The sequence below is a fragment of the Zosterops lateralis genome (assembly GCF_965231275.1).
Source record: "Zosterops lateralis genome assembly, contig: HAP1_HAP1_SCAFFOLD_76, whole genome shotgun sequence".
Taxonomy (NCBI): domain Eukaryota; kingdom Metazoa; phylum Chordata; class Aves; order Passeriformes; family Zosteropidae; genus Zosterops; species Zosterops lateralis.
Genome location: NW_028154596.1, coordinates 218,610 through 246,486, shown reverse-complemented (window position 1 = coordinate 246,486; position 27,877 = coordinate 218,610). Strand labels below are relative to the sequence as shown.

The window sequence follows — 27,877 nt, the reverse complement described above, 5'->3', positions numbered from 1 at the left end:
CCTGCCCTCCCCGCGGGCGGTGCGAGGCCGGCGCTGTCCCATGCTGGAGCGGCCATGGCGACGGGCCGGGGCAGGTAACCGTGGGCTCTGCCGGCCCGGGGCCGCCCGCTCGGCCTTCTTCACCTTTAACGGGGAGGGGGGTTTAATTGTTTTCCCTCAGCTCCCATTGCTCCTCTGAAAAACTTATTTCACGTGTTGCACGGCTCTGGTTTCCAGCTCTCGAGTCTTCGTGGCGAGGGCTGTGGGCATGGTACTCTCCTCTCCTGGCCCAGTGGACGCCTTGCAGTGGAGAACGCTGGTGTTGCCAGGTGCACAGAGGCCTGGGGTTAACACTTTTTTTCCTGCCTGGGGAGCCTAAACTTCTGTGTCCTTCAACTTGGAGGAGATGCTGTAATGGGTACCCACAAAGTTAGTTTAGTGGCTGCTTTATACGTCCAGGGTAGTTTGGGTTTTGTGATAAATAGGAGGGTTTCGCTGTGGAAGGTGTGATTACCATAATTCTTACAGTACAGGGTAGGCTTTCAAAATTTTAAAGCATCAGTCTTAGAGGCAAAGTTGAGAAAACAGATTTTTCTGCTAACCCATTTCTACAGCCTTAGGTTTCATAGCAGTTTCATTCCCCCTGCTGTTTTTTGGGTGGGTTTTTTTGCCTTTTTTCAACCTGCTAATGGATTGGGGTAATATCCACCCTTTAAAAATTAAATTGAAATAGACAGCTGAAGGAAAAAAAAAAACCCACAACCAACCCATCCAAAACATCATTGTAATTTTTCTTTTTCCCTGCATACGCTTACAGAGGTGGAGGAGACACGTTTTTTCACTACTTAAAACTTTGTGTACATCATTTGAAATGTTTCTCAGAAGACAATTGTTTGCTGACCATCAAAAAACCAAGGCACATTGCAAGTATTATAGGGTATGAAAATGAAAATACTGGAAAAGTGAGCCCCACAGGTTGAAAGCTAATGAAAAAGCAATTGAAGTTGTGCCTCTTGAGTAAGATCATCTCAGTTCTAGAAGTCTCTAAAGAGGGGGTGTAACAGCTGTCATTGACTTTCATCTTAGGCTAATCTGCCCAAACTGTGTCAATGCAACCTAAAAGCATTTTGTTAATGCTAATTTAAAATCTTAGCACACGCAGTACTTGAAAAGTAATTTATGGATTCGGTTGCTGTTTGTTTCTTCACACCTTGAGAATATTTTTGTTTTGGCGAATACAAAAGTTCAGCAGATTTTTTTTAAAATTGAAGCTTACAAAAACAATAGCTATTACATTAAAGTTTTCAAGGCACCCATGGGCAAAGTGTTTCTTCCCTCAGATATTTCTCCCTGGAGTGAAGAAGGGAGAGGTTAGTGGTTAAAATGAGCAAGAAGGACAGTCTGTGCAGTTTATGCTTGTCCAAGGTAGCTTATTTTAAAATCCAGAATCCAGCTTCGTATCTGAATTATTTCTGTGCCTGGAGTTTGTGAAATTGCATCCCTAGAGAGTATGCCCAAACTCTCTGCTTTCAGCATGGATTTAGGGCAGAATAGCCTGGGATGTGCTGCCCTGGAACATACAGAAGTGATGGCTCTGCTGCTGTTGAACACAACTTGTGTCTCTAAATCCCTTTAACAGCAGTTTGTTACTGCTTCATCATCTAAGTGTTTAGGGCCTCATCATCTAAGTGTTTTTGATAATGATACATTAGTAAAACCCTTTGTTTGATCTCCAGATTGTATTTATTACAAGACTACTTTTTTGTAGTTGTTAATGTAGTTGGTTAGCACCCAAGCTCAAATGTGCATGTCTTTTTGTTAAGCTTGTAACAATTCTTAGTAAAGTGTCTTGGATATTTTTGTTTTGTTTTACATAGCACAGTTGACAATGTAGGCCAGCGCTGTTAATTTATTTTGATTTTTTTTTTCTTTAAGCATAAATCAATCTTAAATCAAGAACTTATTAAATGTATATGATAACCATATACTTCAAAATTAGCTATTTCCCCCCCATATGGATTGGTTGCCTAGAAACCCCGAGCTGGTTTGACCAGGTGTTGGAAATCTGCTGGCAATTTAAAGCGTCAGTAATGCAGTGAATGGGGAGCTCTGCTTGTTCAGTGGCATCCGAGGGTATGAAGTGTAAGGATTTGGTTTAAGATTGAAACTCTGTCCCCATCTTTCTCTGTGGATTAATGATAGGATTTGTTTGCAATTACAGCTGACAAAGACCTTTCTATCAGAAAACTTGGAAAAATCTGTGAGCAGTTGGATTGTAAGAATTTGTGTTAGAAATATGCAAAGTTTCTTCCTTTTCTATCCCAACTGTGATGTGGAAATGTTGCCAGAGCAGGTTCTTTCACCATGGTGTGCAAGAGACCAATCCAGACATGGAGTTATTTGATGTATTTACAGTTCTGCACAGTGCTGGGTGGCATTTAGCAAAGGAAGGAATTAGTTCCTTGGCTACAAGCTACATAATTCTCTTATTAATTAATTTTCTATCTTCTGTTGGTTAACAATTCTCTTGCTTCTCATGCTGATTAGTTTGCATGCTCAGTCTTTCTCTTTTTTGAGTCAGTGGTGGCAGTCTCACATTTCTGGAAGCTGTAGCTGATTTCAGCACAATTGCTGAGTTGGCTTTAATAGTTTCTTCCTTATCTTGGGAGTTGTTCCAGGTATCCCTCTGGCCTGTAAATTCTGCATTCTTTGTGTCCACTCTCAGTGGTCATCCTTCTTCCCAAGCTTTGTTAACCTCTCACTACATCTGAAATCTTTGAAGCGTGTCAAACCATAAACCTTACTAAAGCAATTCTACCGACAAGTAATTTGTCTGTCTAACACCTAGACATCCCTTAGACCTTGTTAGCTGCTCTCTGTTTCATGGGTTAAATCTCCTTTCTTTTTGTTTATGCTTGAAAGGATACAAATTCTTTTTGAACCTCAGCAGTTTCTGAGGAAGTTTCAACGTATTGTTTTTATCTGGTATCTTTTAATCGCTTAGCAAAGTTGAGTGGCTCAAAAATGTCTCTGGAGTAATGTTGTGAAACAGAAGAATAATCAGTGAGTTTGACTTGCTGCAGGGGCCTCAGTGGAGCTTGGCTGTAGTGGCCACAGGGGTGCAGCTGTCTAAGGGTAATAAACCTCTACCAGATTCAAACTGATTTGGGGGAGCAGCAACACTATTATTGCCTTTGCCTGCTGTGAGAGATCAATCACAGGGTTGACAGCTGTGAGTTTAAATCTGAATCTTCCTGATGCCAGGTATTTTAACTTGGGTGTAATTGTTCAAATCATAATGATTGCCACGTGGTGTATTCCCTGCATCCTGCCTTGGTTGAAGTGTTGTGTCTAGGTGTGCGCAATATGCGTATTTCTTCATTTTGTGAATATGTGTTAACAGCTTTTCCTTCTTACAAGTAGGTTAAGGACCTTTGCTGCCAGGCCTGGGGAATGTTCTGAAAGTGTAAATGCTGGCATTGAAAGTCTGTATTTGACACCTCCCAGAAAACTGAAACGAAACATGAGCTTTGAGAGGTGAGTATGTCTGTGAGTAAGTCACCCTGTAAACTGCCTTTTGACTGCTTGCAGTAATTGTATTCATATCTTGGAGATTTCTATGTCAAATATTCTGAGTTGAAAAGATTTTCTTTCCTGGCCTGCTTTGGGATCCTGTGTTCACCTTCTAATGTTTTCTGGCATGGTTCTCCTTTGTGTTATTTGCTAGGTTCATAAGGATTATGTAGGTTTTCCAAGCCATGTGAAGCCTTCAGCAACTTCTTTGGAAGTCATGGGCAGTGTTGTTCCTTGAGAATAAAAATTGTTATTTTATTACTTCAATAAAAGCCAGATTGGAATTAAACTTCATGTGTTTCTCTTGGTTATTGGTTGTCATCAAGTGTATCTTAGTGTATGGAGAGGCTGAGAATGGTGGATTGGGATAAAAGGAGGGAGGAATTACTGGCTGCTGCATATTTACTGCAAGGTAAATGTTTCTCTTCCTGCTTGGCAGTGAAAGAGTAGTTTCAATATAATTATGAGTTGTTTTCTTTTTGAAAATTAGTTACATTTTTACAAAAAATATTCTAAGACTATGTTACCTGAAAAAGCAATTAGTTTTATACATTTGATCACTACTGTGTAGTGATTTCTCTGTTTTGCATTGGATGGCCAGTTCAGCACCTCTATGCTGTCTGACTGGTGTGATAGTGAGAGAAAAAAGAAAAAAAAATCAGCTTCCTTCAAAGGAGAAAGAATACAGCTGTAAAAACTGCTGTTGAAAATTCTGGATCAAGTATATTATTTTAGCTAATTTGCAGCTTTTTAAGGTATCACTTCTAAATTGTCTCTGGAATGAGTGCACTAATTGCTTTGGACTTAGAGTTTATGAGTTATTTCACATAATAACAGTGCAAGTTTTTGCATGTTATTTCTATGTCAATGTAACTAAGATTGTGAGTTTAATACAAACATTGAGGTATTGGCATTGTTGTGCTACCCTTTAAAGCTCTCTGCTTCTGAAACAGTGTCATAAATCAACAAGTGTTGCAAATAACCCCTTAGTAAAAGGACAAGAGGCACAGATGGGGTGTTGACTTTCACAGCACCTTTTATTTTCAGCAGTGATTTTGATGTGGCCATACTCAATGCTCAAAAAAATTAAGAGTATAAAATGCGTGTATTTTAAACTCTGCAGCTATGAGCTACTGCTCAAATTGTATGAGGTTCATGTCTGCTAATGCAAAAATCACTTTGGCTCAATCCCAGGGTATGTTCTGCTTGTCATGCCTAGACTGGCTCCTGCATTTCAGGCAGCCTTCCAGATGCAGAGACATTGGCATTTTCAGGATATCACTTGGCTCTTACTTTGAAGTTCACATCTTTCTGCTGACATAAATGAAAACTGCACAAGACCCCTGAGCACGTACAGTTTGGAGATGATGATGAGGTAGAGCATGATCTTGCTGTTAGACTAGGACATTTCTGTCCTGGTGCGTTCTCAGGCCAGACGCGGCAGTCAAAAGGGAGAGTGAATGTATCTGCAGTTTTGCAAATGCTGGTGATTGTGGAATAAACGTTAAAATCATGGTACAAGCAGTAAGGAACTGAAGCTAAATGAGATAGTTTCATATCAAACATAGTTAAAGTTAACAAAGTCTAATAAAACCTCAAACTTACAACTTTTTGTGTAATCGTGCTGTGCCACTGGAATAAGTTGTGATTAATTATTTTAGGCAAATGCCACATACCAAAGAGTGAAGTTACAGCCCAAACTCCACAATTTAACTCTTTAGGTGATTTTTTGTTTCATCTGTTTACAACCTGCTGCTTTCCACCTCTTCTGTTTTTGTCTGGTTTGAAATTAAAATTCTCTGCCATTGTAATTTCTGGAGTTTGCAGGCAAGTCTAACAGAATTCCTCTTTCTCTTCTTTTCTAGCATGCCATCAGAAATGCTGCTGAAGATATTTTCCTATTTAGATGCTGTGTCCCTACTGTCTCTTGGTTGTGTGAATAGACGCTTCTATGAGTTGGCCAATGACAAGTAAGGAAGAGAGAAGGTCTCAGTTTGTGCCCTAGTTGTGTTTACCTGAATTATGAGTCTTTCCAGTTCAGTTTCTCTGATGCCAGAGCACCTCTGGGCAGTTACTCTGCTGAAATTGCCCTGCACAGCGTACAGTACATGTTGCATGCAATTCTAGCTGTGCAGGGCCTGTTGTTTATTGGGGGTTATGAGGCAAAAACTAAATCCAGTGCTTTGAAATGTTGGTGTTAGCACTTTTTTAATTTTAAAATTTCTATATATTTATTTGTATTCACATGGACCTGCAGAAACTTTTCGGTTCAGGTGATCCTTAATGGTGTGTTGCCAGTAGCTTTATGGAATTGTAGCTTTGACAATTTTGAAGTCCTGCATACTTTATTCTTTCATTAGATTTTTGAAGAGGAATTGATTCAATCAAATGATCCACTAGTGGTTTTTATCTGTTGCTCTGTTTGTGAATCTTTGGTGACGTCTAAATGAGAACAAAAGAGACAAAGATAAATACCGACACGTTTTTTAATAAGGATTGCTTATACAGAGTTCATAAATTGCTCCAACCAATATCATGATAATTTTGTGAAAGGGTGAAGAGGAGAGACTTGGGTTGGTGTGTGATAACTAGGATCTGGGCATCCTTTTCTTTGTAGGATTCTACTGCATTAGTGTTGTTTGAATGAGAAAATGTCTTCCTCTATAGGAAGTTGCTGTACCAGGTATGAATCTATTTCTCCCTTATTTACTAAAAATTGTGTGGTGAATTAGTTAGTTTACCTTGGCATTAATACCTTTAGAACTGATGAGTTTAAAGGGAAGATCTGTAATCCAGATTTAGGTTTTGAGGGTAGATAAAAATTGCATAGTTGACACAAATTACCAATCTTGGTATGTGTTTTCCACTTCAGGATGGTGAAGCAGGATAAAATCACTGTGGCTGTCCAGGGGAAGATGATTCATCTGTCTCCATCTCGACAATGTCTGTTTCCATTTTCTAATCTCAATAGAGATTAGTGTGCGTGCACAAATGAGACTTTGGAAAGAGTTAGTTTCTCTTATCTAGGAGCCTGACTGGTTCAGGGGGGACCAGGTAATTTCTTCCTGATGGATTTTCCTGGACCTTCTCAAGACCCTGAATCTTGCAGTGAATGAACAGAAGTTTTAATGGGAGTCACTGCATATTTCTGTGACAAATCTGACTGTGGTTTTTAGGATATTTCTGGTGTCCTGGATGTACAGGGAGCTGTCCTTGTTGCAACAGGACCATCAGTCTTTCATTGTGCTATGTCTGTGCTGCCTAATGCAGTGATTTGTCTTTGGGCTGTTCACTTGAACAGTTCTTGGCACTGATGTCTCTCCAGTGTAACTATTGAGGACAAGGAAATGTTTATGACCCTCCCTTTCTGTACCCTCCTTGTCACAGCATGGGATATTCCAGCCTTCCTACCATGCAGTGTGGGAAGTTCATGGGTATGGTCTGCCTGTGAAGGCCTGAGGATTCTGATCACCAGCAGAACGTGCTTGTGTGAGAGGAAGTGAGAGCACAGGGCAAAGTCTTTGCCACTGTGGTCAAGTGATGACTGATGATGATGTGTCTGATTCTGGCATCTGAGTTAGCAGTAGAAGATTTGTTTGGTTTGTTGTAGTCATGTTCAGTAAGAGACCTTGAGATGAGTATTAACAATTTGAGGCAAGAAGGGCAGGGCATGTATTCTGCTGTGAAAGAGGCAAACTTGTGCTTCCCTGTTGGATGCCTTTTTGATTTATCTGCCCTGACTTCTTCAGAAGTTGAGGATGAAGGGGAAGTGATACCTTCCTAAACACTTGTGATTCCAAGTCCTCCTTCATCTTCTTCTCTGTCTCCCTGCCCTAGCTGAATTTTTGAGTTTCTTGAACTAATTTCTTTGCTTGCCCAACACTGTTTTGGGAAAGGAAGATGCAATATGTTTCTGAGAGTGAGGATGAACATGGTAGGTATTTGTCCTTAGTCTATCTTCAGTCAACTAAATTGCCTGAGCCTGCAACTTCAAAATGCAGGAAATGCCTAGTACTAAGCCCTGTCTTTTCAGCATCATACAGTAAGGTGCAGAGTATCTCTCTCCATCAAAGGATATCTTTTTTTGGGAAGGAGTTTCTAGTTATCAGGAAAGTTTTATAGGAGGTTATTTTACTGGGTGTTTTAGGCTGGTGAAGACCAATTGGATGATACACAGCTCAAATTCCCCATGTGATGTTATGTTAAGGACATCTCTCCTTTTTTCATGACTGGACAGTTCTAAACTGCTTTGGAGTTAAAAAAAGAACTTTCCCCCTCCATCAGAAATGTTTTTATACTGTCTGGTAACTTGGCTACCCTTTATGGTCTTAAAGTAGAAGGATTTTAAAACTTTGTTTCAGTTATGGGGATTGTTCTTTATGTTACCCTTCCCACTCTGCTTTTGGTGAATGGAAGGTTGAAAACTCATGTTGACTGTGAACCCACCTTTACCAGTTATGGTAACTTATTGGTCTGTGTGTTTTAGACACTTTTGTCTTAAAAAATGGCAGTGGGGAATTCTGTCTATATCTGCAGAGCAGCAGGCTGGAAGGTTTTTGCGAAATTCCTGGGTCTGCTTGCATCAATAACCAGAGCTGGCTCTCAATATGTGGGGAGTTATTCTCAGTAGCTAATGAATTGAGAATGCTTTTGATGGGTAGGAGGCAGTGTGGGATGGATCTAGTCCTTGAATACTTTAAGGAGAAGGGAAGATGCCATACCATACATGCTAGTGTAAGTTTGCCTGAGGATAAGTGAGAACTGGTAGCCTTGCTGATAAATGGTAGAAAATGTCTCAACTATTTGTTGCCCTCACTAGTAATTTTCTTCAGTGCAGTTATGTACACTGTGTGTCTAGCATTTCAAAATTAGAAAACTTATTGGCAACCTATATTCACAGATTATTGATTGAATTTTTGTAGGTTCCTGGACTCAACTCTGTGAATTGTCCTAGAGATACTGGGGTGTGCTAGAGATACTGGGGTGTGAGGGGCTGAAATGTGAACTAATAGTTTTCCTGGCATGAAAGAGATGAACCCATCGTTACAGTCACATATTTCTTTGACTTCAGAAAGTCATGTCTTCTCTGGGCTTTTCCAAAGAGAGTGCAGAAAGGATTGAAATTACATTAGTACCACCAAACAAAGGTGATTCTAATTGTCCTCCTCAGCTGAACTGAGAAACTTGAAGTCTACAGATGGTCTTTGTTGAATAGGAGATATTAAACCACTTTTTCCACTAGCTGATTTTCTATGAGGAGGACACATCATTGTTTTAGGGTGGAATTTTCAAAAATTTCTGCTTAACCTTTATCAGTTTTCACTTACTTGCTGACTGACTGTGCTGTCACAGAGCTTCATCCTGGATCCCATATTTTTGAGAAGACAGACAAGACTGGTTTTTTGCTAACACTGTGCTCAGTGGTAGCTGAGATGTGCATGTAAAAATGAAGTGACTATTCTTGAAATTTACTCCTCTTTATTCTATTTTTATTTTCAGTGGAATTTGGCTGAAACTTTATTCCAATTATTTGCAACCAAAATGGAAAATGAAGTCTAAACAAACAGAAGCTGTTTCTTTGGGCCGTGCTGCTCTACATGATAAAAAGCCTGGGTACTGGAAGAAAGAATACATCTTCGAACAAACGTGTGCCTTCAAGACTAGAGTAATGCGACTCGTTAAATTTCTAGATCCTTACACAGGTCTTCCATGTAAAAACAAAGAAGCTATGAAGTAAGCAATGCCTTGTCACAAAGATTTACTTCAGAACAATGTACAAAACATTAATGGCTTGGAGTAGTATAGAATTAGAGCTATAAAATGTATATCATAATGGAATGATACAATGATAATCTATAAATGACTGAAACTGAGTCGCAGTTAGTAGAAATGTAAAAATTCTGTTGAAAGCATAGTTTAAATTTTATCACTTTGAGAATTTGTTTTTAAACACTCCTCTCCCCTCTCAATTCCTAAATAACAGAGTCTCTGGCTTGAGTTGGATAATTGTTCTAAAGGACAAAAATGGAAAAGAACATGTAGTAGAGAATCCAAAACTATCATTTAAGGACACATCTGTTACCATACTTTGGTATGGTACAGACTGGCCATGCTTGGACATCCTGTCAACCCTAAAACTGTTTGGAGTTACACTATTGCTTCCTGACCAAAACAGACCTCCCAGCAAGAATGGGTGAGTTTTAATATAGGATTTTTGAGGATTTTTTGGGTGTAACTGATTGATAATATGTCTGTAGGACCTATCTGACATTTGTTTGATTCAGTAAGTTAACCCTTCATTTGAAAGCCTCCCCGCAGTAGTTCTTTCTATGTTCTTCTCTTTGGTAGAGCTTTTTAGAGAGGAATAGTAGAAATAGTATAATCCAGCAAGCTATGGCATTAATTCATAGGTTAATTGGCATGTGATATGCAGGCTGATAGGTCCTGACTTGGAAAGCTGAATCTAAGCCCTAGAGCATGAAAGAAAAATGTAAATCTAGAAGACTTTATTGTGAGAAATTTAGCTTGGAAGAGTTAATCAGTATTTATGTGGCTACAGTCAGGTATTCTATGTTGTTAAAATTTATTTTCTGTCTGGTAGGTGTGTATATGAATTTAGGGAACTTGATGTTTAACTATGTGTGCAGTCTTCAGTACATGCATATGAAGTCACACAGTCCACAGCATGTCCCTTGTTTTTTAATTTACATGTGTACAGTGGTTTTTGTCATTATATTCTAAAAAATAAATGAAAAGTGTTTATTTGAGGTATTTGGTTGCTGTCAAGGAGTTTTGCCCACATCTGAGCCTGTGTGTATAGTAGGTACAGAGTCAGCTGCCTGCTTCTTACACAAAGCCCCTGGCCATAGAGCTCTGAAAAGAGGGAATTGGTCACCTACAAAACATCTGGTTCTTCAACCATGAGCAGAGTATATACTTATAAAACAAATAAATCAAGAGAAGCCTTTTGTATAAAGTTAACTGAACAAGTCTTGCAGTCAAATTATGTGGGAAATGTAGTTGTTTTACCGAGATGATGATTCATATGTAGAAAATAAAAAAGCTTGCAGGCAGTTGATGTGTTTATTTCACAGAGTTACAAGTTTTAGAAATTGTGACTAGAGATGAAGTCAGTGGTTTCACCAATTTCAGTATGTCATTGTTTAGACTATAAGGCAGTAGTGCAGGGACAGGCCTGATTGACTTAAAGATGGAAAAGGTTGATGTTGATCAAGAAGAAATGTTTTACTGTAAGGGTGGTGTGACACTGGAATGGGTTGTCCAGGGAGGTTGTGGATGCCCCATCCCAGACAGTGTTCAGTGTTTGATTGTAGGTGGTATTACAGTGATACTATGTGGAAGTCTAGGAACTGTTTTGAATATAGTAAGAGCCTGAGTCTGAAAAGGATTTGAGGAAGACTTCTTCATTCTGAGTAGGTAATGCAAACTCTTACTTACTGCCCTTTTTTAAAATGCATCATTAGTTAATAAGAGTGTTCATGAACTTATATTTAAGATTTTTTTGGAGCTAATGGCTTTAATTATAGGTAAAATATAGAAAAAAAATCTAAAAAAGGAACGCTTCCTGTAGCACATACTTTTAATTTATTATATGTACAGTTTGATACTTTCCTTTGAATTTTGCTTCTCAGTGATTTCATCTAGTATCAATAGAGTATGAAAAACAAGTTATAAAGTAATTCTGTATCTTGAAAAATTGGGCAAGTACGTAAGTTCTTTTTTTAAGCATGTTTTAGAAGATCATAGTGTTTTTTATTTCTTTTCTTGTTAGGGGTTGAGATCCTGCTAGTACACTGTGGTTGTTCAAATGTATGGTTTATGATTCTGCATGGCAAATGCTTTCAAAACCATTTTCATCATGTGCTGCTGGTCAGACTTTACAGTTAAAAATGAAATTAAACTGAACTTTTACATGAATAAGGAGACACAGCCTTTTTACTTCATTCTGTATGTTCTTTTCAAAGACCTCGTCGATTTTCCTTGATTGCTGAATACCCTCTTGGCAACCTGACTGAAAGTAGTGTCGCAGTTGGTGCTGATGAGCTTGTCCAGCTCTTCAGTCTGAGTCCAGGACTCTTAGTAGGAATTTGGAAGGTAAGATAACATTTTGTTTCTGTATTTTATTATGATTTGAATGAAAAAAAAAAAAAAATTGGCTTGTAGTTTGGGTTTGAGGAGGGCTTTTTTTTTTTTAATCTTCCTTTTTTTTCCCCTTTGGATTTTGAAAGATCTTGTCTAAACTAGTAACCACAAAACACATGTAGGGACAGTAAGTGGAAGATTTATTGTATCCTGAAGAGCTGTCACAGGAGTATATATACTTTTTTTAAAAATCCACTTCTAATTAAGAGATCAGTTATCTATCATTCCATATTAGATGCTGTGTTCAATTTTATTTATTTTACAGTCTTCACATGCCCAAGTTTGATATGCTAGAATAATTTTAAATGGAATGGTTTGAGAAAAGAAGTGCTTCTTCCTCTGATTCGTGCCATTACCTGCCCATGCCACTCAAAGTGATGAGTTCCCACATAGCAACTTAATTTTAATCTACATCACCAGGTAGCTGTATCCTGCTCCAGCAGCAGGAATGCTGTAAATGGTGCCCTTTTGGAGGTATTAAATTCTTGGTATTAAGAGTCTAGGTTAAGCAGTTAGCCTCTGTAGGGTAAGTGTAGACGTGAATGTCTTTAGAGGGCAGTGCCGAACATCTGAAGTCGACTTCAGAAGGAATCTGCATCTTTGCATGGGATGCACTGGCACCTCTGTGTCTGCCTGTGGCTATGTAGCTCTGGGTGCTATGGAGGCCTGTTTCAGGTGTTCTGCTCTTGGTCTGAATTGAGAGGTGGTAGCCCTTTTTTCCTCCCCTCAGCCATGCTCTTGATGTAGACTTAGGTTATTTGGAACTTTCCTAAGGGAGGCTGTGAGCAGTTCCTCAAAGTTGTGTCTAATCTCCAGCTGCAAACATGCTGCCTCAAATGTACACAATCGCCAGAGGCAATGTTTAAAAGTGCAGAAGGACTATTTCTTTCACTCCTACTTAAAGGTAAGAGTGAAAATCCATTTCCTGGAAAACTTGAAAACCTGACTGGCATAAACCCATTATTGGTTGTTTCAGTCTGTGAAAATCTCTGCTAAGTGAACAGCCATTTCTCTCTTATCTTCAGACGTTTTGTAGATGGGTGCCCCTGTATTGTTGGCTCTCTGGTCTTGCTCATGCATTGGCCCCATCCATGCTCAGAAAGAGAGATCTTTCAGCACCTGGAAATGGTTCAGTCATAACCAAGTTTCACATCATTGTTAAGAATCGAGTGCCTCACTCCAGTATATTTTCCCTGCTTGCTTTTCTGAACAGCAGTTCTTATTCTCTGTGTAGGCAGAGTAATATGAGGTAGTTAAGTGTCAGTGGGTGTAATAATTGTAAATGCCACACGTCTTGTTTTTTGCACATATCTGCATAACAGAAACCAAGGGCAGGTTACGTGGGCCTTCTGGTATTTGGACAGAGAAAGACTGAGAAATTATGAGATTGATAGATCTCCCTAGTTAAATCTTTTATAGCTGTAATTTTGCACTTTGAAAATACAGGAGCAGTTAAAAAGCCAAAAGTCTGAATAGAGGATGTCATTTTCTGGTAACCCAGAGAGATGAAAACAGTAGTTGCCCACATTTCAGGAGAGTAATAGACTTCTGGCAGGGAATTATTTTCCTATTGACTTCTGTGTTTGGAAATGCAGGATTTAAAAAAATGCATTTAAAGAGAAAAAAAACTTGATATCCTAGTATTGTGTTCTTGAAGTAAATATATACCTCTGTCTCTAGTTTTCGCATTGATGTTTTCTCTGTATAGACATCTGTAGAAGGTTATGTTTTTAATGTTTTCCTAGGACTAAATAGTCTGGTGAAGACATGTTTTTTACTTTGAAATTCACAGTTTCTATTGAATAATTCTGTATTCCTCACTGATGTTAGCCCTCTTTGGAAATAGTTCTTTACATGGGAAAATAATCTTGATGTTTCAGCAGTTGGGAGTAAGTGCAGTTTGATTTTGTTTAGGTATCTTTTTAAAAGTGGTTATTAGAAGCTAGGGGCAATTCTTGGAGCTCTCATAATTTTTGCCTAGACATAGGTAGTTTCCCTCTCTTTCCCTGTAATACAGAAATTCTGTAATCTTTTATGTATATTCTGTACTCTTGTGAAAAAACAGTAAAGGTTTTAGGAGTCCAAGTATTAAAGCAAGCCATTACTAACAGTATTACAGTAACTGGCAGAGTAATAAGCGGCAGCATTTATCTATGAATTTTAATGCTCAGAAAGACCTTGTGAAAAAAAGAATTTCCAGATAAAAATACATATACTTTAATTAACTTTTCAGGAGAAAAATGAAATTGCTTTTGTTATGGCGAATCTTCATTATAATCAACTTCTTGAGAGAAGCATTTTGGGTTCTGCTACTGTGTAAGTTTGGTTTTCCTTTGTGGGAAGTAAAGATAACCTTTTGAATAAAGCTTTGAGTTTTACAATTAAAATTGCCTGCTGGTAAGATGCTTATGTTTAGGCAGTAATTAACTATTCTTGTGTAATATAAACAACAGTTACAGTAAATACAAAAATGTAGAAGCATTTTCATACTAAAATATTGCCATCGTTATGCTATTGTGGAGATAATTTAGTTAAAAAAGTGTACTAGTACTGGCTGTATTGAGAAAGTTAGAAATACACTGCCCATACTTTCTCCCTTTTCATAAGCAGTCTTTTTATTTCCTCTTCCTATCTGAAACAGTGATAGAAAAGAGGGAGACATTTCAGGAAGTAGAGAAGTAATCTTTGGCTGTGTAAGAGGGGAGAAAAATTCTGGTAAACTGGTGAGGTGCTTGCAATTATCTTTTAGTCCTATTCAGAGAGTAGCAGGGTTTCCTATTAAGTGTTTGTATATGTGTATATTGCAGTGTATAATGTAATACCTGTTTATACATTATAAACTGTTTAAAAATACAATTTTTTTTTTTTTTTAGCTTTAGAACAGTATTTGGGGAATTTATTTGCCACTCCGCTTTCTAGTCAGATACTTTTGTATCTACCAGTAGTCTTAAATGCCCACTATAACTCAGTGTGGCTCTTCTCTCACAGAATGTAAGATTTAACACCTTCTCTCTTAGTACCAGATTGGATCCTGTGTAGAAGTTGCTCAGTTGCCTCTGGCATGTGGTCACTTCAGGTCATTTATGTGCAGTAGTTATTTAGTTAGGCACAGGCAAAATAATTTCAATATTTGCTATTTCAGAGAAGTCTCTAGAGCTAGTGGGCTTTTAGATTTGTAGTTAAGCTGATGCTTTTTTCTTTGTTGAAGACAAATCCGTGTTTTGAAGTTTAACAGATGTACCTTTTAAAGTTGACTGCCATATTTTCTCCCTTTGGCTGGGCTGAACAGCTGATCAGCAGTTTTAGACACTGTATTAGTTTAAAAGAAGTGTGATGAACTAGAGATGTTTGATTTCAAAACTGTCTTAAGATGACAGTCTCAGTGTAGGGCTGTATGTTACATCTCTATTAAGTCATGTTCCCCCTTGCTAAATTCTATTATTTTTCTTTTTTTCAAGTCAATATACTCCTCCACCTAATCAACCTTTACTGGATGATATTGACTCAGAGTATGGACTGCATGAGTACAACCTGCATCTTGACCTTCATGGCAGAACCTGCATGTACCTGTGTGGATCATTCAAGTGCCTCTTCTGCAGAAAACGTAAAGTTGACAGAACAATAATGTTTGTTTTAGAAATGATCCCTGTCTTTCCTTCTTGTATCCAGTTTCTCTCTTTTAAGGGGTGAAACTGAAATGGAATTTTAAGAGTAAGATGTCTGTTAGTTGTGTGGTTTCTTTATATCTGCATGGTGCTTTGTGTGGCATCCTAAGGCTGCTCTGTAAGAAGTCTGCCCATTGTTACATTTTTATAGTGTCAGGCCTGGGACTGAATTCTTCAGATTGTCAGGGTCTTTTCTTTTAGTTCTCTGCTGCATTAATAATGCGGTGGCATAGCTCTTGGTGCAGGCTGATGTTTCTTTCAGTTGTATTTTATAAAGGAGAGACAGTTTGTCCTCGTACAATTTGGAAGCTTATTTCTGTAGAATTCGCCTTGAGTATACTTTGGATGCACAGACAGATTGAAAATATAGATAAATTTGTAGAAGTTACTGTGAACTTTAAGATCTATAGTTTTTTTTTTGGTGAGCTTGAGGTTGCCTGTTCTGGCATCTCGTCATTGTGTGGTAAACAATTTCAGTCATTTTTTTTAACTGCTGCTTCATTCTGTTTTCAGCACTTCTTTCCATGAGACGTGATTGACCATCCCTGTTATTCTCATACAGCCCAAATTCATAATTGTACTGAGGTTTTGAAAAATACATGTGTGATCTCTCTTTTGACATAACTTCAGCATAAATTCCTACAGCTACATAGCTGTCTTTCTGTAAGCAGAGACAGATTAAAATATTAAAATTAGACATTGTCATGAATTTAATTTAGAATTAAGTACTGTAAATTAATTATTGCTCCCAAATAATTTTTTTTTGTATCGGCAGTAATTTTTTTTATCCACACTCCTGAGCAGTGCGGATTGCAGAACATGTTGTTTTTCGGTCAGTAGAGGGCACTGTTGTCAGACGTGAGCGCTTTTACCGGGCTACAGAATTTCCCCGTGATTTGGTTTGGTTTTTCTCGTTGGTGTTTGGTGATTCCAAGAGCTGTCATTTAGATGGCAGCCTTGTGCAGTGTGGAGTGTAGTAGTCCTTGAACCTGAAATACACCTGAAATACATTTTTCAGATTCCAGAAAAGTTGCAAGCTTAAACTAAATGAATAATTCTACGGCTAAAACTTCAGTGAAAGTCTACGCATGTAGCAAGAAATCTTACCTGAAGTGTTGTGTAGTACAAGAATCCTCTTTATATTATCAGAAAAAACCCCAAAACGTCTCAAAATTGGCAAGAGGATTGAGTTTTTGGAATTGTGTTGGTTGTTCTGGTTTAGCTGAATGTCATATTTTGTTTTCTAAAATGAAAATGTTATGCTCCTAGCAATACAGTTGCACAAGAAAAAGTATTATGTGGCATACTTCCTTTCTTGATACCACTTTCTTGCTGCTTAGAAGCTACTTCCACAAAAGATTAAGCTGATAAGCTGATCTTTATGCAAATTTTAGGAAATGTCCCTGAGCTACAGTTGTGATGCCATCTCACTTTGCAAGTTACAGAATCTGTTTTATGCTCACGAGTGTTTTCTGAATTACTGGTTTTGTGACCTTCAGCAGTGTGACAGCCACCAGATTCTGGTCTCACAGGACATCAGGCAGCTGAAGCCATGGTTCTGCAGACAATAAGCTCATTTGTCAACTTGTCCCTTCCATGTGCTCACACAATAATTCCTTGTGGAAAATGCTTGACTTCCTCCTGAAATGGTGTAGTGATGCAGCATATGGTTGTCTGCTCTCACATTTTTCATTCTAAGTTGTTGTTCATTTTTCTCATTTTGGTGAACATGGTGTTGCTGAATGTGGTGGCCAGGTTTGTCCAGACTGGTTGTGTTTGCTGGTTTGTGTTTTGGTTTTAGGCTCCCTTCTAATAATATTCTTTGTCCCTTCCTCTGGGAGGACTCTGAAGCATGGAAGTCTGCAATGTTCTTGTCTTGCTATTTTTGAAAATTCTCTACTGAGTCCAGTTTTATTTTAAATTATAGACATGCCCATGGCAATTTCTACAACTTGAGGCACAGATCAGTTGTCAGCTATTATACTGTTCTTTTACTTATTTATTGGTTTTCGTTAGGGAGCTCTAGGCCTTCCTAGGTTACCAGAGAATGCCCATTTGTATTTTGCAGAATAACTGATTTATTTGTTCAATATTAATATTTATCTGCTTTTTGTTAGTGTCTATTAGTATTGAGCTTCATTTTGCTACTCTGTTTGCAATTCTTTTTGCAGAATTCTTAATATTAAATTTAAAAAGTTATGTCACACTTCATTGAACCAAGTAGATGGAGTGTATATGGCTTCAGATTTTTTTTCTGTTATTAATACTTACATTACAGTAATTAGCTGGTTTGCCACTGTTTGGGCTGGGGTTTAGCATTTTGTTTTATTCTCCTTTTCATGTAAACAGAATTGGCAATATGGTCTCACTGGCAGATAGTGTAGGGTGAATATGCTAAATACTTTGTAACTGAATTGAAAATATTTAGAAAACTTTCCTTGTTTTCAGGAAGGTATGACAGGCTTTTCTCCCAGAAGACTCCCAGAAGCTATGAATCCAGCTTCTTAATAAATACTTTTGAAGTGTATTTTTACCCAGGTTTTCAACTTTTTAAGCACAGCTTTGTACCCACATGGTAGTTTAAGCTTTGACTTTTCAATGTCATTTCTTGTTGATGTAAACTGATGTGATGTGCTTGCAAAATGTGAGAGTTGATTTTTGTGTATTTAGAGAGCTTTTAAGATTTGTTTGTAAAATTTCATATCAGGCTTTTGAAATGTTTTGCTTGACCTTGAAGATTGATTTGCAAGTTTAAATAACCGTTTCAGTGTCTTAAGGCTGGTTGTTGGCACCAGAATTAGTGTTAAGCACAGCTTTTCCTCTGAAAATACCAATCAAATGACAATTTGCAACAAAGGCTTGGTTAGCAAAACAAACTTCCTTGGCTTTTAGCTAAAATAAGTACTCCGGAACTATTGGTCTATTTGTTTCTTTCCCCTGAAGTTTGTCTACATGATATATGTTCTTTATTACCTTTACTTGGAAATATTTGTTCCCTATAACTTACTCTGCTGCTTTGCTGCTATGCGTGTCTTGCATAAACCAAGGACTAGAGATGTTATAAGGGGACAATGAAACAAAGTCTGGATCAGGCTGAAGAAAGCCCTGTCCAATTTGCTTTCTCTGTGTTTCTCTTCATATGTTTAACATAGCTTGTTCTGTCCTTTAATTTCATTTTCTTATGTGACTGGGGTGAGGAAGGGAAGACTTCAGTACTTAGCCTGCAGTTCCTTGCTTGTTTCTAGGCAGACTTTTCCCTCCTCTGGAATATAAAGACTGCAATGGAGCTTTTATATTAAAAAAACCCATATATAAAGACTGGATTAACCAGCCCATGAATAATTAGCCTTCAGATTCTTGATCTGTTGCCTATTTCCATTCTGGCTAAAGTTAAGAAGTAACTATAATACACCTTAGCCAGCTGATCTATCTAGCAGTGGTGTATTAATGTCATGCAGTGGCAGTGATGTCCTGGGCTTCATTAATTTATTAGCAGAATGCTTTTTTCAATCCATTTTTAATCCATTCAAACTTCATTTGATTTGAATGAGTAAGAGAAATGGCCACTTCCATTCAGACTGGAATTGTGGATAACCAAATAGTCATCTTAGAAAAAAATGCTTGTTGACTGATGTTTTCAAATCTTGTTCAAAAACTCAACTTTAAATGTGGTCTTTCAGTGGTTAGTTAGTAAACTAAGTAAAATATTTTTACCTTGAATGACATTTTGTCATTGAATTTGATTTACTGAGGTTTTGGAACTGAACCATTTGGACAGGTATCAAGTTAATGCCCTTTTTCTACTTTGAGCTGGGTCCTGGAAACGAATTCTGCTTACATTTTTCTCACTGATTTCTTTTGCACTTCACTGCAAAGACAGTGGGTATCATGGTCCGGACGATTGCATTTTCCTTCAACCATACAAAGTATTTCCTACAAAATATTTCCTGGGCATGGTCACGTTGGTTACTGTATTCACACTCCTATTCCAGACAGTGTCTGTATTGAAAAACCTGCAGCTGCTGTTCTCTGTCATGTGCTGGGCTGCTTCCTCCCCAGAGTAAGTATTCTCTGGACTCCCCACTGGTGAGTGATGCCTTTCCAGCATTGGTTTGTGCCTTGGCTCTACAGCACCAGTTCAGAGAAGTTTTTGGCCTCTGTGTTGAAGTGTGGGCTTTCTTTCTCCTTCACTGCCTCTAACGATCTGCTTCAAGCAGCCACCAAGCAGAGGTTTTGCTGGCACTGCCTGCTGGATGCAGCCATTTAACTCACAGCCAGCCTTTCTGATGTTGCTTCTTCTGTCTGTGGCCTCATGCTGCTACTTCAGCTTGATCGAAGGAGAATCACAGGCAAAACACTTCCTTTTTCACTCTGTCACTTCCATCTTAAACCTCTGCAAGCCCCTTAGCTTGTTACCTTACCATCCAGGACCTGCTACTGGATCCTGACAGGCATTATATTCCTGGGAATTCCTTCTCGCCCTTCTCATTTGTCTCCTGCAAGTCCTAGATATTTTCTTTTTTGCACTGAGGTCTCTAGTGCTTTTGTTTTGCTCTTTTGAGAGAGAATCTCTTGTTCAAGGAAACTTGTCTAAGGGATGTCCTACCAAGAAATCTGCTTGTGTCATGTGATGCTTTTATTTTCACTTTTCTTTGTAGTCAGATTGTGTTCATTATAATGTTCCCAAACTTATAATTAGAATGTTGGAGTCCCTGGTTCCTCCTCTGATAGCAAAGGAAAAAAAAAAAAAAAAAAGTCAATCTCTTCTGAGAGAAGAGATACCAAAGAAATATGGATATACGTAGTAATAAAAAAATCACAAATCATAGTAGTTCTGCCAAAAAAACCCCAAGAACCAGGAGTTTTGGAAAGCTACTTTAAAAAAAATTAAATTCATAATTTAAAAACTTGATTCAAATCAAATCATAATGCATGTCAATTTAAATGATGCAATATCCTTTCTAAGGAGAAATTGTTACCTGTATACCCTTTTTATTGGGTTGAGTTTCCAGTTAGAGATGGAAGTGTTGAATATGAAATTTACTCCTTGCATCCTTGTGTAAGTTCTTTAGGTGCCATTCCTATTTTTATGCTAAAAAATACAAAAGAGTTTTTAGCTGCTATTTCTGCTGTGGATCACAGAATCAAACTTCGAACTGCAACTTAATTCCTCTATGAAGTGCTTGATATTTAGCTGTTGGTGTATGGCAGGGTTTCTTATTGGTGAGTGAGATGAAAAAGACATGAAAAGGAGAACATTTACAGCGTACTTGGACTGAATTTGATTTATACTGCTGTAATGTTGTATATTGTTTATATTTTCAGGTGACATTGAAAATGGATACCTGAGGCTCAGAGTTGTAAACTTGAAGGATAATAGGAAGCACTTTCCTATTACTGGGACACTTGGCATATGCTGGGAAACAGATGTGTTTAAAGGCAATGTAAAGGTCAGAAATATTTTTTTGTTTGTGGAAATGCTTATCTCAAAACAGAATTATGTTTGTGCATCTTAAATATGCTAATTTTAAAACAATTTTTTGATATGTAGAAGGTGTCTGTTACTAGACAAGGACCTGTGTTCCAATATTTTAAAAAATAAGTGAATTTTGAGGAAAAACATTTTCTGCTTTCTCTCATAGTGTGTGGATTGCATGCTAGACTCATTCATGTAATGTGTGTTATCACTCCAGTGCTTTCCACTCAGCAAAGATGCTGTGGCTGACCAGCCTTGCTTGTAAATGCTGGACAAAAAAAAAAAAAAAAAAAAAAAAAAAAAGAAAAAATACTGCAGATGTACTTTTTGTGAGGGCTTTTTTTGGGTTTGATGTGAGGGTGGGTTGGTTTTTTTTGTTTTGTTTTGTGGTTTTTTGTTTGTTTTGGGTTGGTTGGTTGGTTGGGGTTTGTTTGTGAGCAATAAGCCTTGAACCTCTGGGGAAATACTCTGCAGTTCTGTGGTGTGTATGCAGTGAAAGTTAGGAACTGCTGGGGAATGTTAAAATGCCAGTGGCCACAGGGAGAAACTACAGACCACATCCACACAGTCAGCACCTAGCTCCAGTCAGGTACATCAGTCAGCTGGATTAACTTTTTATTTTTTTAGAGGAATGCTCACACATTCTGTTGGATAAAATTCCTGAAAGAGTTACTTCAAACAAAGCTTCAGATTATTTCTGTACCTTTTGCAATAGTGGTGAAGGCACATATTTTTAAATGTACTTTATCGGCGTGAATGTTTCAGAAGTTGTAAAAATTCTGATGAATGTAGTTTAAGCACTACTGAAAAATCACTTAGTTCAACACTTGATTTCAAATTTGGCACGTCTTTTGAAAAGACCCTCAAAATTAATAAAACTGCTGTTTCTGCCAATCATGTATAGATGTGGAATGAAATATTGTTTGATAAGGTGAGACTTTTTTACTGAGGCATGTGTTGACAAAACAAGGGACAATATTTTTAAACTGAAAGAGGGTAGATTTAAATTGGACATTGACAAAAAAAGGCAAAAAAATTCTTTCGCCCATGATGAGCATGGTGAGGCAGGGGAGTTGGAATTAGATGACTTATGTAAGTCCCTTCTAACCCAAATCATTCTGTGATTTTAACCCGAGTCTAATCTGTGATTCAGCTGCTTGGCAGGATTTTTTTTTTCCATGAAAATACTCCTGAGTAGTATATAAGAATTTAGGAAGTTATCTGACAGAGGAAACAGCTGTGGCTGTAGTCTTTAGTTTTTCAGTTTTAGTCTCCCTCCTATGTGCATACGGCATAAATTATATTGAGTGTTTGTTTCTACGACAAAATAAAGAATACAATTTTTTTAAATGCCTCATTTTGGGGTGACAGATAGAATTTGTCAGCATATAGCCATGGGTTGAATTCACTGTGGTCTTTACCATAAGTGTCTAAAATTCTTAAAATGTGTGGAGGCCGAATAACATCAGCCACAGAAGTAGGACATTCCAGTACTTGGAATTTATTTGAATTTTGTTTAATACTCTTAAGGAAAACCAAAAAACCCAAAAGCTTTCTTGGCACTTCTGGGTTTTTTAGTAAAAAATTTAATTGCTGAAGTACAGATAGTTGGAAATTGTCATGGCTTAGGAATGGTATTCTCCAATTTAATGTTCTCACTGTAACCACTCCAAATCACACTCTCTACTGGCTCTCTCCCCTTCCTCTGCCCTGTGCTGAGCTGGAGGGGAGAACTGGAGGCACAAAGGTAAAGGTCAAGGTTGAGATAAGAGCAGTTTACTGGAAACAGCAATGGGAGAAGAAAATGGAGAGTAGCAGCAACAAAATTAATAATAAGAAGGTACAAGAGAGGCGAGTGATTAACATGCAAACATGCATGTGAAGGGAGGAACTCAACCTGACCATGCCACAATAGTCTGACTGAGAAGACAACCTTTTCCTTGCTCCTGGAAATGAGATGAGGTGGTATAGAACAATGTCACTGTGTTAGCCATGCTACCTCCTGGCTGCTGCAAAAATTAACCTGATCCTGACTAGAACCAGGAAGGAAATGCATGGAAACCTCACCATCCCACCACCCAACACCATCCCACTTTACATTTTGTAATTGGCCTTATATATGCAAGTTGTCAAACCAGAAAATTGTAATTCTTTCTGGTTTCCAGTGATTCTGTAGCTCATATAAGTTTATGATACCATCATTATCAGGTTTGGTTTGAATTTTGTATTTTCAGCATAGTCTGCATTAAAAGGCTTAGGGAAACTGTGTGTATCATACTGCCTCATGTTTGTGCCATCTGCCCTTATGTTGTTTGATTGAAGTAAAGTAATAGTGAAAGCAATGTTAGAGCAACAGAAACACAACTATGTAGTACAGAGAAATAAAGCATTCCAAATGAATTTTTTTGGCATGGAATGTGTTGGTTTTGGTTTATTTCTGCTTTTGGACCACAGATACAACATAATTAAGATAATTTGATTCATTTAGTGATTCAGAACTCAAGAGAATAAGGAACAGCTGATACTAACCATGACAGACAACTCCTGTGCTTCTAAGGGATATGGGAAACTATCAGTTTGCAAAGACAAAAGAATTGGCATTAACATTTTTAAATTATCTAGTTGTGTAATCTTGTAAAGAAATATTTTCAAGAATTTGTAAGAGGAGGAATTACATCAGGATTATTACTATTACCTTTTTGGGAACTGAAGCTGTGAGCCTTTCAAAAAGTACTGTATACAGCTGGCTTGGAAGGGTAATTTTGCGTGCTCTGCCTTGAGTGGTCCCTGAGTATCTTTGCAAACATTGCTACATTCACACAAGTTTAGCAACTGACATTAAGCTTAGGTTGCTTACTCATATTGAAGGGACTATAATCATTTGAATGGTAAAGTAACTAATAATTGAGAAAAACAGATGTTAAGGGCTGAAAAATGTTCAAGAAATAATGTCTGATTTGGTTTGGCAGTGGTACCTTCTGTACTGCAGTGTTTCATGTCTGTGGGTTGCAATTTTGATTTCTGTAGAAAACCTCTAAGTAAGTATTTCTTGCAATAGGTCAGTGAACCATTATCAATTTTATTTTGAGGTTTTAACCTTTGTACAAAACCCTCTGAACCCTTTATATTTCTTCTAACATCAGGGACAGATCTACTTACTGGGCCATGGGGAAATAATCTCTTCTGCTTGTGTTTGTAGGACTGCTTTGTGATGGATCTGACTCTCTTGGATGAAACTGGAAAGCCCTTCTGGTGTTTTAGTGCTCCAGTCCACATGGGATTGTCTACCAAGTCATCTGGCCTTTATGACTACATGGGTCATATTTATACTGCAGACTATGCAGATTCAGAGGGTAAAGTCTGTGTTGAGTTTGTGTGGTTGGAAGAAACCAAGGAATATATTGTGGTCACTTTGGTGCTTTATGTAAGCACCAAAAAGGTAAATAGCTGGTATGGAACAAATTACTGACTTAATTAGGTCACTAATTTCCTTGCTTTAAAAACCAAACAAACAACCCTCCCACAATAAAAAAAAACACAAACTGATATTTAAGATTGACACCAACGAGCAAGACTGCAAATTTTCCAGTAATAAGCGCAATTGCCTAAATTTTTTTAATAGGCAACTGAGGGATCAAAGAGACATATTGATTTATGTGAGAGGCTTTCTTCTCTGTTGAACATTAGTATGTTTCTCGCTGGCTATATTTAAATTATTTTTAGGAAGATTTTTCTTTATAGACACATGTTACTGTCATTAAGGAATTGCTTCTTTTGAGAGCCATACGGTGGAGATGCCTTACCTTACATAAGCTGCACTGGTTTTGAGAACGTTGACTTTTAATGCTTAGTAATAAAACAGCATGTGTGCTGTTTGCTCCAGGTTTGTTGGAGTATTACTGGTAAATTACAGGCTTTGTTAAATGCTTTTTCCAGAAAAACGTCACTTAAATATATTTTAGTAAAAGATTGAAAGGGTAGATGGGAAGTCAGGTTTGAAAAATATGTCAGTCAAGGCATTTGTTAAGGAAGTAATGTGTAAAACCTATTTATGACGTTTCTTTAAATTCCTGTTTGTTCTGTTTTCCCATGTTCTAACCTTGTCTGATTTGAGCCTAGATACTTGCCTCACATATTGGCCTATGAGTAAGTGTCCCAATTATAAGCTAACCTCAGCTGGTGTCTGTTCATACTGAATTTATGTAACATCCAGTTGTTTTGGAAACAATGTATATCTGATAGTTTATCTAACAATATGAATACAATTGAAAATTGAATATATGTGCCTGGTCTTTCCAGTTCCTTGGAGTAAGTTTAGGATCAAATTTTCTACTTCCTGTATTTAAAAAACAAAAAAAAAAAAAAAAAAACACACAAAAAAAAAAAAAAAAAAAAAAACCAAAAAAAACCAAACAAACAAACAAACAAACAAAAAAAAAAAAAAAAAAACACCAAAAAAAACCCGCCAAAACAAAAAAAAAAATTACACGATACTGAGAGTCCAATGTCATTACCTGTCAGGGACAATTACATAGCTGACTGCTCTGACTTTATTATGGTAATGATTTCCTTAAAAATAAATACTCTTTATTTGTTTACATACGTTAATTGGTTTGTACAATGTTTATATGTAAGCATGTCTTCCATGCTACAGAGGTAGATAGATGTTACAGCCACAGAGTTGTATGTTAATTTGACTTTCAAAGGCAATAAGCTGAGGCTGTTACCGTTCTAGTTCACCTTGTTAACTTTACCCAAAGAGACAGTGGAAATGTTTCTACCTTTGGTCGTTAGCCAGAACAAGAATGATCAGCTGCATTTTGTCGTCTTTCTTACTGGATGCTTCTCGGGGTTTCAATCCGGTTGTTTCCTCACCCGAGATTCCAAGGCTGGCTGGTGGTTCGTGTGGGCACGAAGGGAGTGATTTTCCCTCTTGACCTCTGAAGGATTTAGGGTCTGCTGTCTGACTCTGTGTCTCTGTGTTCTGTGCTGAGCTCGGTGCTCGGTGTTCGGCGCGAGAATGATGAGGAGTCTCAAGGTCTTGCTTTTCTGGTTTCTCGCGTTGTTTATTAGTTCTTATCTTACAATTCTCTGTGTCCGGCCATGGTGTTCACAGCAGCTCGGACACAAGGCGACTCCCCTGTGTCCGGCCATGGTGTTCTCAGCAGCTCGGACACGAGGTGACTCCCCCCTGTGATGGGAGGTCGCTACCTCTTATACAGATAACTACGTACCCATTGTTTACAATTCTATGCCAATGTCTATCACCTATACTAACACGGTCATTTCTACTTTGATCCAATCCACTGAAACTATTTTGTGCCCACGTCACTGCAGAAGATGGATGCCAAGGGAGAAGAAGAAGAACCCAGGGCACCGCCCTAAAATCACCATCTTGTCCCTTTGCATCTACATTCTAAAAATCCATAACTACAAAATCTTCTGCACAGTGATAACTACACTACTCTCAGTAACACCTTTGTGACTTGCAATTCTTCTCTCTGTTGGATGTTTTTCTCATGGACCAAAATCAAAGCCTGTGTCTTCCTGGGCTCTGTGCCAGGCAAATCCCCCTGCACAGACCCCAGACCCTCTTTTTTGGGTCCCAGGCCTCTCTACCGAGGTCTGTGACTTCCCAGGGTGCCCAGAGGGATGCCCTGGACTCCAACATCTCCCCCCTTTGTTTTCACCAAAAAACACCTCTTTGGCTGCTTTGCCATATGCATTAAAGCAAACACAACTTGATCATGAGAAGAATTACAAGTCTCAATAAAATACATACAATTTTTTTCAAAATTTTCTTCCACAACCGTGAAAGGTTGAAGAAATCAAACATGCCATTCATCCGTGATCTGGTTTCTTCTCTGAGTTTGTTCACTCCATTTCCCAACCGCTCTGTGCTCTCGTGAATTGATTCTGAACCATCTGACAAATTCATGCAATACAGAAGGAAAAGAAAACGCAAGATATAAGTCCTTGCACGCAGAATGAAAGATGTCTGCAGTCTTGACACTGGTTCACATCTGCATGCTCTCTCCTCTACTCTTGAAGCCGTCAGAGCTTCTGCGCTTGACATGATTTCCACACTCTTTGCAGAAATTCACTTGTGTTCTGTATCTGCAGAAACAAAAGCTACTTCTTTGCCATAGGTTAGTTAAAACTGTACTTTGATGGAAAATGCACAACTCTTGTTAAAACCTGAAATCCATCAGGAAAAGTTTCACATGCAACATCTGTGCTTGTTGATGAACACATCTCTCCTCTAGTTAAAGCCAAAGTGTGGCCAAAACCCTGGCCTTATCTAGAGTGATATCCTTTAATACATTTTTGGAACAAAGCTCTTAACAACAACAATTATGAAATGCTTAAACAACTAAAGAACATAAAGGAGAATTTTGAAATGTATCATGATACAATTAACAATACTTATTACTTAAAACTTATTATCTTAAACTTATCTTATTTTACCAACTTATCTTACTTATTACCTTATTATTTTAACTTTTTTCTTATCTTAACTTTCACTTACTTAACTTAAAACTTAACTTATCTTAAAACTTATTCTCTTAACTTATTTATCTTAAAACTTATTTAGCTTAATATAAAATACATTTAAAATTTACATACAATAAAACTTTAAATTTATAAAATATAAATCTATCACTTAAACTTTATCAATCCTTATCTTAAATTCAACTTTACTTACTTAACAAATCTTAAAACCACATAGAAATCCCTTCTAATGTCAATACAATACTAAAACACAAATCAACTTGGATCCAAATACATCAACACTATAATCAAAAATCCTTTTCCATGTCATGACAATAAGTCTTTTGCTCCTGATCATGCAGCTGCTTTGCAAACATCCAATGATTTCCAGATCTCTGCTTCTGAATTCACAAAACCTGTAACTTTAATTGAATTCTTATTTTGCCTGAATGCAGCCCCTCCTAACCCCGAGGGTTACTGCCTTCCCCGGCATCCCTCCCTCTCCTGGATGAGGAGTGGAGACTTTAAA

At 37.8% G+C, this 27,877-nt stretch overlaps 1 protein-coding gene across 1 annotated transcript; it reads left to right on the top strand.

The window, feature by feature from the left end:
* Positions 1-54: 54 nt before the first annotated feature.
* On the top strand, positions 55-24,325 carry LOC310923504 (F-box only protein 15-like; the record flags this gene model as incomplete). Its single annotated transcript, XM_083885482.1, has 10 exons — positions 55-74; positions 3,403-3,516; positions 5,418-5,522; positions 9,052-9,285; positions 9,536-9,745; positions 11,538-11,667; positions 13,949-14,031; positions 15,174-15,319; positions 20,706-20,830; positions 24,056-24,325. The coding sequence occupies 10 exons, from the start codon at positions 55-57 to the stop codon at positions 24,323-24,325; spliced, it is 1,437 nt and encodes a 478-aa protein (XP_083741608.1).
* Positions 24,326-27,877: the final 3,552 nt, after the last annotated feature.